Below are 12,738 nucleotides of genomic sequence, written 5' to 3'. Positions count from 1 at the left end.
AAAAACAGAATATAACAGAGAAATATTGGTTCTGACTGGTTGGTAAAAGGACTCTAAATCCTTTGAGTGGTTCGATTCCACAACAGAACAAAGAATGAAATGAATGAATGAAAGCCATGACCATGCCTCCAGTAGGAAGATCGAGGAACCGGTGCTGGCGCTCCTGGTTCATGGGATCCTAACCGCGATGGGGAGATTAGATATTATTCTTTCGTAAGTCCATCCAATGGAGATAGGTTGAGGAGAAAGAAAGGAGAAAACTAAAGAGAAAGATGGACAGTAGATTGACAGTATCCGAATCAAATAAGAAAAAAACGTAGCTATTTCATCAAATCCCGATTGTGTGGGTGTGAAGTGGAAAAATCCCGTTCTGGCTGGCAGCGGGCATAGGACTGAAAATCCTCTTTCGCCGGGCCTTTTGGACTCGAAATCCAAACGGAGAGAGTGGTTTGAATCCACCTCAGAACGAACAATGAAAAAGGCGTCGAGCGGGTGCAAGCTCGAGGAGCTAGGAAGGATGGAAGAAAGCTTGACCGTTTTTTCACTGAACTACTCGAACTTTTTGTTCGAAAAAGCGGAAATAGCCCAGTTCGAGAGAGGGTTGAGCTTCATCGGTTAGTGTGCACCAAAGGATGAGGTTTCTTTCCCGTCCTACAAATTGAAACCGTTCTAGCTTGATACTGCGATATCGTCAAATCATCCAACGGAGCATGGAAACCATTTCGGTGGCGGTAATGGCCTCCAGTAGTTTTCTATGGAACCATACCACTATGGTCATCTATATGATTAGACCGTGCCGCTTCACTAGACTTTCCTGAACCATCCATTTGATCCCCACGGTCGTGACACCACTTTCTAAACAAAAGTTTCCAAAATCCAATGCGGAATCAAGCAGTAAGAGAAATTCATCATCGTAATTATTAGTCGAAAACCAAAGTGGAACGGAGAGAACGGAGAGTCAGTTACAATGACAAAATTGTTGAGGAATCATGTTGAAAGAACAACATTCTGTGTCATAAATATCGTATATAGAGATTTTTCATGTATCGACGCTTTTGATTCAATTATGAAAGTACGCTGTACTGGACTTGCACCCCTAGTTACGCAGAAGTGCAAGCACAGAAGCGGATGACCGGACCTTACCAACATACTCAAAAAAGTATTCTATACTGGGGTCTGTGCTCTTGACAAGCAGTGTTTCCAGTCTAGCTGTGTCAAATCGGGTGTGAAGTGTCCTTCTAGGTTCTGGCTGGTAGAGCAGAGGACTGAAAATCCTCTTTAGTTTCACGCATGGGACTCTAAATCCCAATTGCGCTAGCTCTGTGGTTCGATTCCACAACAGAACGAACAATGAATGAATGTGGGCGGTCAACCAGGTAAGCCTGTGCCCAGGAAAGAAAGGACTAGGGAGGGATTGAGAGAAGCTTTCAGAGTGGAAAATGCAAAAAAGCATATCGTTCTTAGAAATTGTGGAATTTTACTCAGTTAGAGCTATGGTTTAGCATCAAGAGGGAAGTTTTGTAAAAGCAACAGGAAGAATTGCTCAGATACCCGTGAGCGTATATAACTTGGGTCGTGTTATAAATGCTCTGGCTAAACCTATTGATGGGAGAGGCGAAATTGTAGCTTCCGAATCTCGCTTAATTGAATCTCCTGCTCCAAGTAGAATTTCCAGGCGTTCCGTATACGAACCTCTTCAAACAGGGCTTATTGCTATCGATTCGATGATCCCTATAGGGCGCGGTCAGCGAGAGTTCATTATTGGGGACAGACAGACTGGCAAAACAGCAGTAGCCACAGATACAATTCTCAAGAAAAAAGGGCAAGGTGTAATATGTGTTTATGTAGCTATCGGTCAAAGAGCATCCTCCGTAGCTCAAGTAGTAACTACTTTCCATGAGGAGGGGGCCATGGAATACACTATTGTAGTAGCTGAAATGGCGGATTCACCTGCTACATTACAATACCTCGCTCCTTATACGGGAGCAGCCCTGGCTGAGTATTTTATGTACCGCGAACGGCATACTTTAATAATTTATGATGATCTCTCCAAACAGGCACAAGCTTATCGCCAAATGTCCCTTCTATTAAGTCCCGGCCGTGAGGCTTATCCAGGGGATGTTTTTTATTTGCATTCACGCCTTTTAGAAAGAGCCGCGAAATTAAATTCTCTTTTAGGCGAAGGAAGTATGACCGCTTTACCAATAGTTGAGACTCAATCTGGAGACATTTCCGCCTATATTCCTACTAATGTAATCTCCATTACAGATGGACAAATATTCTTATCTGCGGATCTATTCCATGCCGGAATTCGACCCGCTATTAATGTGGGTATTTCAGTTTCCAGAGTAGGATCCGCGGCTCAAATTAAAGCCATGAAACAAGTAGCTGGCAAATCCAAATTGGAACTAGCTCAATTCGCAGAGTGACAAGCCTATTATTCGCCTCTGCTCTCGATAAAACAAGTCAGAATCAATTGGCAAGGGGTCGACGATTAAGGGAATTGCTTAAACAATCCCAGGCAAATCCTCTCCCAGTGGAAGAGCAGATAGCTACTATTTATACCGGAACAAGAGGATATCTTGATTCGTTAGAAATTGAACAGGTAAAGAAATAGTTCAATCACCCCAGAATCGTCGAAATCCCCTCGAAATGGAGAGCGGCGCAAGTCTCACACTCTTTCTCTCACTCTCTATCCTCTGTCTTTCAGATTTTCCCCTCGTAGCTGATATAGTGAAATATTATTATGTAAGGGAGCTGATCCACAGGATTCAATGGTGAATTCTGATTTCCCCACAGACTGAACCAAAGGAGAAGAATAGAATAATTCACTGGTGCAGGCGGAGCAGCAAACCTTCGTAGAAAAGGGAGAAAACCTGAAAAAAAAAACCGGAAGTCTTGGCTGTATGACAAATGCTCAAATAATTGAGCTGCGTATTCAGATCCAAACGATCAAGAAAGGATCCCAGACTGCTCAAGATTATCTGCGCAGGATCAAATTCCAGTCTGATCAACTTGCAGCAGCAGGAGAACCTGTGACAGACAAAGTTCTTGTCTTGTACACACTTGGTGGATTAGGCAGAGACAGCCACTGATCAGATTCAGCTGACCTCAGAGGGGACTGAGATGGTGGAGAATAGCCACCAAGGAGAGTGGCAGAAGACATCATATCCAAGGACCAAGAGAGCTGCAAATAAGATGAAATGTAAGTCACCAGTCAAAGCCATGAGGAAGAGCTCAAGGATTCAGGACACTGGGCTGACCATCCAGGAGAAGGCGACACAGAGGGTATCACAAAAGAATCTGGAAGGTAATCCCTCTTGCTCCAAAAATGCTTTTGCTATCCTAAATGCTGTCCCTAATACATATTATTATGAGATTGCTTCCAAAAAGTAATATTAAACTAAAAGGATCCAATGAAGAACCGGGGAATACCTTATATCCAGTCCTTCTCTATGACTTGCCGAATAGACTTATTCGCAGCCATACACTGTCTTATTTAAAAGAGTCCCCTGTCTCGTGAACGATCGAACTTGGTAAACTTTGAAATAATCGTTTAGATAGCATTAGCCGCTTTTCTTCCTTTTCTCTGCCAGTCTTTCAAGTTCTCACCCTCCCAGAAAAGAAGGGAAAGTCTTCTTACTAGCTAGCTTTTATATCTCGCGAATAGGGAGTTAAGGAGTGTAACTATAACCTATTTGTCACAAAGTTCAATACTCTCTAGAGGAGGTAAATCAATGGATACGGGTACGCCTGGTTGAAGCAGCCCCTACACTTCTATGGGTTGTTCCAGCCTCTGCTAGTGGGTGGTTTTTCATTTCTACAACAGGTGCTTGGTTCAAAAAAAGCTTATGAGTTGAGTTCGTCCTCAGCTACGGATTGGGGGCAGCATTCTCAGATTACTTGACTTGCTGCTAGCTTAGAGGAGAGAAAAAAAATCCCGCTTTCATTTACCTTTAAGTCTGAGAGAAGGCTTTTTCTTTCTATTAAAAGATCACAAATCAGAGGGGTGATCAGTCCTCTTTCAATCCTTCATCTTCTTATGAGTAGCCGCCACAGGGGGTCCTCAGTCTGAATCCTCCACTAGCATTGGACCAACAGTCAGTCTAGCTCTCGCTCTTATCCAATTTCCTTATCCTTTCAGGGCAAGGTCGGAGTAGTAGGAAAATACAATTTCTTTTGTTGCATGTGGACCCGCTTGTGAGACTGAAGAAATTGAAGCTAAATGACAATCTTAACCTACTTGCTTACAGGATCCTTAAGAAACTTTGGACTTTTGCACCTTTCTGTCTAGCTTGAGTTATCTTTGAGTTCTCTCCCCTCGGCAAAGTGGATAGGAAAGAGTCTTGCTTCCATTCCACTAGCCAAGAATAAGGAGAGTGACTTTCTCTTTTGAACCTCTTAAGCTGACTTGAAAAAAAAAAGTGGTACACCCCTCAGAGATATAGGGACCGCCATGCTCGTCCACTTTCTTGATAAACGACTCGATGCATTTTCTCTTCCTTGCCGCTGAGACTGAGACATATCAAAAAGATCTATTACTAAAAGGAGATTGGGATCATCCTGTGGTTACCGGATGATGGGAATAACTAAGCATAAATTTGGAAATGAGCACGAAATGTCTATAAATGAATTTTCTCATTATTCGTTATTTCCGGGTCTTTTCGTTGCATTCACTTACAACAAGAAACAACCACCAGCGTTTGGTGCAGCACTTGCATTTTGGTGCATTCTTCTTCCTTTCCTTGGTCTTTCGTTCCGTCATATTCCAAATAACTTATCTAATTACAACGTATTAACCGCTAATGCACCTTTTTTTTATCAAATCTCAGGGACATGGTCTAATCATGAGGGTAGTATTTTATCATGGTGTTGGATCCCCAGTTTTTATGGATTCCTTTTTTGTTACCGAGGTCGACCCCAAAGCCATAATGTCTCAAAACGAAGAGGCTATAGAGAAACTTTGATTTTTTCCTTTGTCTCGAACTTCGTGAAGAACTCCATTCTATCTCTCCAACAAAAAAGTTGGGCTGCGCCCCAGTTGTACACTCCCTTCGTTCGGAGAAACCTTGTTGATTCTGAACTTCGTTCGCAAAGTAAGCGTCCTTTTAACGGGCCAGCCCTTTTTAATGCGCCGCTTGACCCTGTTTTGAAAATGAGCTTTGCTCTTCTGGGCGCTGGGCGCTCCCGTGGTTCGCGAGAAGGAAAAAGGACTAATCTTTTGTTACATCTGGCACGAGATGAAAAAGAGAGAGCTTCGTCTATCGATGAACAGCAGATTGACGGAGCTCTTGGCATTGCTTTGTTTTTCTCTCCTTTCCTATCAGCGAGTTCCGATCCTTTTGTTCGAAATTTCTTCGTTCGTACCGAACCGCTTGCAGAATCAAATCCAGTTCCACAAGATCCTATATCAGCTATACATCCTCCTTGCATTTATGCCGGAGATGTCGCCAGTGCTATGGGCTTTGGGTTATGTAGATCAAAAATGATGAATGGGATTGTGGCACTCCACTCGCCGCCAATGCGGAAGGATGCCGCCGAAAAGAATGGAACGCTGCTTCGCTCTGCTGGATGCGTCGGATCCCATATAAGAAGCTCGCTCTTTACCCGATCATTCAAACATTTTGTGGGCGGCGCGCCTGCTCTATTGTTGCGTAGCAATAGAAGCCTGCTCATGCAGCTTCGGCGGCGCTTTTTCGCCTTCTCTTCGCTCTGGACAGGAGCGCTAATGGACACGGGGAGGGAGCAGGCGAAGCGTGTCGTTCGTAATGGAAAGAAAGACACCACTACTTCGCCTCTTTGTTGGACCGCCGGCGCGAACACGGTGGTCTCTGACCAGGACCAGGAACCAATTCGAATTTGGATCTTGACATGTCGGTTGTTTTTAACCGTAGGCATCTCGCCAGGAAGTTGGTTGGCTCATCATGAATTAGGTCGGGGTGGCTGGTGGTTTCGGGATCCCGTAGAAAATGCGTCTTTTATGCCTCGGGTATTAGCCACAGCTCGTATTCATTCAGTAATTCTACCCCTTCTTCATTCTTGGACCTCGCTTCTGAATATTTTGACTCTTCCATGCTGTGTCTTAGGAACCTTTTCAATACGGTCCGGATTGCTAGCTCCCGTTCATAGTTCCGCTACAGACGATACACGAGGAAGATTTTTATGGCGGTTCTTCCTTCTAATTACAGGCATATCTATGACTCTTTTTTACCAGATGAAGCAGGAGGCATCGGTCCGTAGAACCTATAAAAAAGAGATGGTTGTGGCGCGAAGTACTCTTGTGCACCTACGTCACTCGGCTCGCGCGCAACCCCGCCCCGTTATGTTATGTTATGGAAGAATTTAGCTTCTTGCTGGGCTGGTTATTCAGAGCCAGCAACTGGCTGCCAGATTTCGTCCCGTCCGTAGCGCTTCGGAAGTCACTCTGGCGTGGCGCTGCTGGATACTTCTGATCAATAGGAATAGGAGGAAAAAAAAGCTTATGATGAGCATCTATTGGAGTCGATCATTTCCAAGATCTAATTCTAGTTTCTTATTATGTAGTGGAAACGCCTCACAATCTTCAGTTTTACGCTTACGCTTAAGGGAAGAAATGTTCTTGGTGGATGCAGGCCCTGGTACCCCCAAAATTTGTATGCAAGATGAGCTTACAGGACTGCCAATCAAGCGAGCCACCAGGTTTGAGAATAAGGTGGGATCCAAGAATGTAGTGGCTGGTGAATCACTGATCAAAAAGCGGATTTTTGAGAGATTCTTCATCGATCTAGTGGCCGGTGAATCACTGATCAAAGAGCGAGCAGCCGCCAGGTTTAATGATTTTGTGGGATCCCTGGATGTAGCGGCTGGCGAACCACTTCTTCTTCCACAAAGATTCAGACAAAACCGAGCTTGGATAGAACTGAAGAAGATTTGGCGAACGAAGAAAAAGGTCAAAGGGTTTATTATAAAAAAAATCAAAGGAGGTTATTCAGTAGCCATCGCGGGTTTCACTACTTTTCTTCCATTCAAAAAAGCTCTTCTAAAAAAAAGGATAGCGAATGATCGATTCACCATTGATAGCATTAACCCTAAAAGGAGGGATATTGTGATAATAGCGGCAGATCAAACAAGAACTTGATGAAAAGATAGAAAAAAATTATGAAAAATCCGAAGCCCACCTTAATCCATTTTGTTGAGGATCTTGCACTTATTCCGGCCCTATATTTACATAGCCAAGAAAGGCTCTGGCGATCATGCGTGACTGGCGGAGCGCCTATCGCCCTGGCACGGCACTCTAAAATGCATGTTGGGTTGGGCCAGCAAGAAGACTTCGACTAGGGAGACGAAGAATGGAATTGAAGAAGGCAGCATAGTCTAAGATAACAGAATGGAACACCAACCAACAAGTAAGTGGTGGATTTGGATGGAGTCTCGCAGAAGAAGAGTACGCGCGCTAGCGCGCCCCAAGACGTCAGTCCTTTTTCTGCTTGCTGGCCAAGGTCAGTTTACTGAATCCCCCTTCCAAACACCAACCCAATCTCCATTCCTTGATGAGAAATGAGCAAGACCATATGTTTATCAAAAATATAGCCCCTATATAAACCTAGCCCTTACTACCCGAACTTCTTACCTTCAAATAGGACTAACTGCCCGAACCCGCTTGCTTATCTTCATCGATCTAATTAAGTTAAGCAGTGGTTATTTTTTTTTAAGTGACTAGAACTTCTATCAACTACTATTCTAGCACCCAGCTGTGCCATGTGTTTATTCTATTCTATTCTATTCTTCAGGTATTCCTTTGAATAACTCATCTTTTCAGGTAAGACAATTTGAAGATCTTCTTAGTCAGCCTATCTGTATTCTTATCCTCTAGTGCGGATCCAATCAGATTTTATAACACAGCGCGAGCTAGGATTCGAACCCAGCATCGCTGGTTATCAGTGATCGTGGGGTGACCAACCCGACTACCTCACTAACTTCGATAACAAGCACGTTTTTCATCTATTTCTATCTTCCTCTTTTCCTTTTTTCTTTCTTTTTCTTTTTTCTCCGCTCTTTTCTTCTTTCCTTTTCCAAATTCTTAATTGTTTTCTACAAATAGATGAACTTGTTTTCCAAAATCCATGAACTGTTTTTTCGAAACTCTTGAACCTTTTTCAAAATTGATGAACTTATTTTTCCACTTTGATGAACTTTTTCATTTTTTTGAAATTTGTCTCAAAATCGATGAACTTTTATTCAACGTTGATGAACTTTTTTCAAAATTGATGAACTTTTTCCAAACCCGATGAACTTTTTTCAAATTGATGAACTTTTTTTATTCAAATCGATGTACTACTTTCATTGTTTGATGAACATTTTTGAAAATCGATGAACTCTTTTGAATCTGTGAACTTGTTTTTGAATACATGAACTTTTTTCAATTTAGATGAACTTTTCAAATTTGATAAACTTTTTTATTCAAATTGATGAACTAAATTTATTGTTCAATGGACATTTTTTGAGAATCGACGAACTCTTTTGAATCTGTGGACTTTATTTTGAATGTACAAACTTTTTTGATTTGGTGAGCTATTTTTTGAATACGCAAACTTTTTTTGAATGTGCATGAACTGAATTTGTAATATGTGCACATGTTTTTAAATAATTGGAAAATCTAAATGCCACAGTGTAATGCGAAATTAATATGTGTACATGTTCACGATTTGAAGAATCACTACTATTTGGCTTATCAAGTGGTTAGCCTCGCTCTTTGGAAACGAGAGGGCGTGAGAACGATTCCGATCGAGAGCAGTTTTTTCGGCCGCCTTTTTTCGCGCTGCGCCATTCTGAGCCGGCCCATCCAGCCGCGGCTGCTGGCGCGCCTGCGTAAGTGTACACGTCCTACTGATGGACACCCAGCGAACAATAATCAAGATTCATTCACGGGGAAAAAATTAGCGAGTAGAAAGGCAGGGAAGGTTCACACCATCTCCTATTTCGCAAGCTTTGTTGCTTGTCCCTTGACCTTGGCTGTGAGTTCCAATTTCGATCCCTTATATAGTCTTGCTGAAACTTAATTTGTAGCTAATTTTATTATTTGCACCTTTAGGCATCTAGCATTGCAAGATCCGAGTCATATCTTTACTAAGAAAACATGAATCTGGTTACCAAAAGCGTAAACAAAAAAAAGTCGTGGAATTAACTCTCTCGGTATGGAGATATGGATATGTTTAAAAAAACACAAGTGTCCTATGATAATCAGTCACTTGATCACCGTAGCACTTGAGAGTGAAGTATTGAAGAAGATTGATTATGACGATATTATTAAAGATTTTAATTCAAAAAACACTAAATGAATGATGTTATTTCAGTGAAGGCTTTGCACTTAAGAATAGGTACGATTCTTGATATTTTCATTGCTATGTAAGATAATAAGGATCTTTACATTAGTACATAGTTATTGTATAGTTTTTTTCAGTGAGGTAAGGCCTATTTTAGCGTTTGGCATGGGGCCTCGGATTTTGCCAGCCCGGCCCTGTAGATATGATAGGCAGCGAAACAGATCATGTCAGATACTAGTTGCTCGGAAAGCACCGTCTCAGATTGTGTCGTCGTTGAAAAAAGATATCCTGAAAGTTGTGACAAACAACGCACAAACAGAAAAGGCTTGAAGCGTCCCTCCCTCGAAGAAAACAAAAGCGTGAAGCGTGAAGCGTCCCCTCTGGAAAAAGGTTGAGCGGCCGTCGTGTGTTACACTCCGAGAAGGGAAGTGCCGCCGTCTGTTGCCGCCGTAAACCCATCCAAGGTAACCATCCCGACTCACGGACTACCTGGGGAGATATTCCCCAACCAGATCGATGATCTCATCTCTCCTTTTGCAGATCCCCTGCCTACACCATCCAGATTCAGCTCCATGGAGGCGGAGGCGGAGAGGAACCTCGACAAGAAGACCAAGTCAGGGCTGGGCAGCCATCAGGGGCCGACGGCGGAGGCGGACAGGAGCCTTGGGTTGCAGGAACAATGTGATGGCTGAGAAAGTTGTGCTGTTCTTCTCTACTAAATGTGTTTTTGTTGGCGGTATGATGTACGTGATTGGCAACCTTGAGAACTTCAACAACGACAACGAGTATGTGTTGGTGGAGGTGGACGTGGAGGGGAAACTGTGGAAAACTATCCGCCTACCATACAGTTCGAGAGTTGGTACGATGGGATCGTCGCAGGGGTGCTTACACTATGCTATAGCTTCTGACGATGATAGCAATAAAATCCTAGTTTCTGAGATAGAGCTTTGGTGCCTCAAGGATTGTGATACTGCCAGCATCAATAAGCTTATGAGCATGACTGGGAAGAAGTATTTGGTGGTTGAGTTTCATCCGTATTGTGACATGTGTTTGACACAAAAAAAGGAAAGAGACATCGCTCATAAAAAGAATAGGGGGTTTCGTATAAGCGTCTTCCTTTGCACCGGGGAACAAAAAGTTGCGGGCGTGCCAGTGTACAAAGTACACAAATACAAGAAGAAGAAATGAAAATGTGTGGGGCCTGCTGGCGCGGCCAAAGTGATCAAGCGATCATGGTCTCCTGGTTCCCGGGGGCCTCGGAAAGCCCCCGGTTAATTACTCCCGCGGATAGCACCGCAGGACACCTCCGATTAAGCTGCGCAGTCGTCGTCTTCGGTCTTCGCTTCGCATTTCTTAAGCATGGTGGTGGTGTGTGTGTGGCGGCGGCAGAGTCCGTGTACGGAGTGGTACATGCGCCGTCGAAAACGTGGCCTTTGCTCCAGCCACGCCCGCCTACACCGTCTTGCCTCGTCGGCCTTGAGCGGCGTCGATGTGGTTGTTGAAGTAGCATGCATGTTTGGGCTTGGCTTGGACGTCGTCAATGACATTGTAGATTCGCCGGGAGTGCAAGGGGTATGCCCCGCGGGAGTAGATGTCGATAGGAGAAGAAAGAGTGGATGGATGTGCGACACATGGCGTACACACATCCGTCGATGACCGCATACACCACCGCCAATGGCGGAGAAAGTCGCCACCTTGCACCGCTCCGCACGTGTGACACGTGTTCGTGCCGATGAAGGGGGAGGCTGCGAGATACGCTTAAGCGTGTCCCGACCGTAGCAGAATGTTGTCTCCGCGAGTCATCGTGACTCGTCGAGTGCCGCGCCACCTCCATGGTTACGACGAGGAGAGGCGACTCGTCGAGCGCCGCGCCGCCGCCGACGCGTCGAACGGACCATGTCGCCGAGTCCCGGCCAGCCCATGGTGCCTCCATGGACCGGCAAGACAACGGCGACGGAGACCTCGCGATGCGGCGGAGCCTTGCCCAGGCGCCGCCGAGGGTGTAAGTAGAAGGGGTGGCACACTAGAGTGCGCCGAGTCCCGGCACGATGGTGTTGCCGGCGGACTGGACAGCGGAGGCTGCGCCAAGGACCGTGCACGGTCGACGGCCCCGGTACTTCGTCATCGCGAGCGGCAGGCACGCCGGATGCCGCGCACACACGGCGGTCCGGCTCGTCGTCGCTGGTGGAGAGTTCACCGAGGCCGCGCACACACGACGGTCCCGGCTCATCGTCATCGGTGGAGAGTGCGTCTGGGGCGCCCAGCCCTGGCACGTCATTGCCGTGGGACCTGGCGCTACTCATCCGGCTGCTGCCCGTCATCATTTTTTGGGTTGGCACTTTGCCTGAAAGCCAGCCATCGAGGTTCTTGTTTCTGTCCTTCACCTAGCATTAGTGGGCAAACCATGGAGAAAGCCCACACGAGCAACGTAGGGCAGCGACCACGGATGCGTATGTGTGCATGCCCATTTGATGGCACGCCGTGCGAAGACCCGGCTGTACGCAGGGACTTGCCCGCCCACGCCGTACGCTAGCGCCAGCTTTGCGCCATGGTGACATTGGCGGCAGGCGGGTTACTTCTGGCTCTTGGCAGGTGATTCCGCCAGTGCTGAAAAGAGAGAAGGACGGGAGAAGGAACGAAAGAAAGAAAAGAAAAAAGAAATATTAGAGATACTTTGTTGGGCCACGTTGTTGCCATGGCGCCTGTCAACAAAGTAGACTCGGGATCTTTCTCAGTACACAGCGAAACACCCTGCCGCACACTCAAGATCTTTCTCAGTGCACGGTGCCAGCCGACAAGACTGAAGGGTTTCACAGCTTCGTACTGGCCGCACTGGCCAACGCCGATGCCAAGAGTGGTTGAGGTGCCTTGTTGGGTCGTATTGCTGCCAAGACGCCTGTTAACAAAGCTTCCTCACATCATCCTCAGCCCGTGGCGAAACACCATGCCACATGCTGAAGGTTTTAGCAGACAAGTCGGGACCGTTTAGCTGCACGGTGCCAGCCGACGAGACTGAAGGGTTTCACAGCTTTGCGCTGGCCGCACTGGTGCGCTACACTGTTCCCACAATTAAGCTCGGTGTGGCCATGCGGACGGGACATCGGAACGCCATCGACGTCTCGCCTTATCGCCGAGTGTGATGGGTCGGTGACAAGGCCGACCTGGTGTAGAGATTACAACGTTGTGCACGCCTGCTATTGTCGCCGAAGATGTTTGAGGGCATACCGTTGCCCCCGATGATGTTGTTGTAGAGTTGCCGTAATACCGACGACTGAGGGGCGTGGCCTCCTTCAGTGTCAGCAGCCTGGTTTGAGGCTTGGTGTTGCCTTTGTTTATGATGCCCACGGCTTGCGGTGTCGAAGACGGCATCGTGCGGGGACGGCCCCATCGACGCCAATGACCGAGGCCCTAGCGTCGCCCCCGGTGTTGTCGTTGT

The 12,738-nt window shown here is 46.0% G+C and overlaps 2 protein-coding genes and 1 pseudogene across 2 annotated transcripts; 2 read left to right on the top strand and 1 right to left on the bottom strand.

The window, feature by feature from the left end:
* The first annotated feature begins 1,458 nt into the window (after nt 1-1,458).
* On the top strand, nt 1,459-2,545 carry LOC119288254 (ATP synthase subunit alpha, chloroplastic-like). The gene has a single exon (XM_037567887.1). The coding sequence runs from the start codon at nt 1,725-1,727 to the stop codon at nt 2,427-2,429; it is 705 nt and encodes a 234-aa protein (XP_037423784.1). The 5' UTR covers nt 1,459-1,724; the 3' UTR covers nt 2,430-2,545.
* Nucleotides 2,546-4,920: 2,375 nt separating this feature from the next.
* On the bottom strand, nt 4,921-5,493 carry LOC119288255. Its single transcript, XM_037567888.1, has one exon. The coding sequence runs from the start codon at nt 5,431-5,433 to the stop codon at nt 4,951-4,953; it is 483 nt and encodes a 160-aa protein (XP_037423785.1). The 5' UTR covers nt 5,434-5,493; the 3' UTR covers nt 4,921-4,950.
* A 275-nt stretch (nt 5,494-5,768) lies between these two features.
* Nucleotides 5,769-7,669, top strand: LOC119288256 (annotated as a pseudogene).
* Nucleotides 7,670-12,738: the final 5,069 nt, after the last annotated feature.

This window comes from Triticum dicoccoides, chromosome 4A, assembly GCF_002162155.2.
Source record: "Triticum dicoccoides isolate Atlit2015 ecotype Zavitan chromosome 4A, WEW_v2.0, whole genome shotgun sequence".
NCBI lineage: Eukaryota > Viridiplantae > Streptophyta > Magnoliopsida > Poales > Poaceae > Triticum > Triticum dicoccoides.
Note: the sequence above shows the minus strand (reverse complement) of the source record. Positions and strands in the feature narration are given on the sequence as shown.

Coding starts and splice junctions, on each gene's coding strand:
- LOC119288255 (XM_037567888.1), bottom strand. CDS start 5,433: ATGCAAGGAGGATGTATAGCTGATATAGGATCTTGTGGAACTGGATTT.
- LOC119288254 (XM_037567887.1), top strand. CDS start 1,725: ATGATCCCTATAGGGCGCGGTCAGCGAGAGTTCATTATTGGGGACAGA.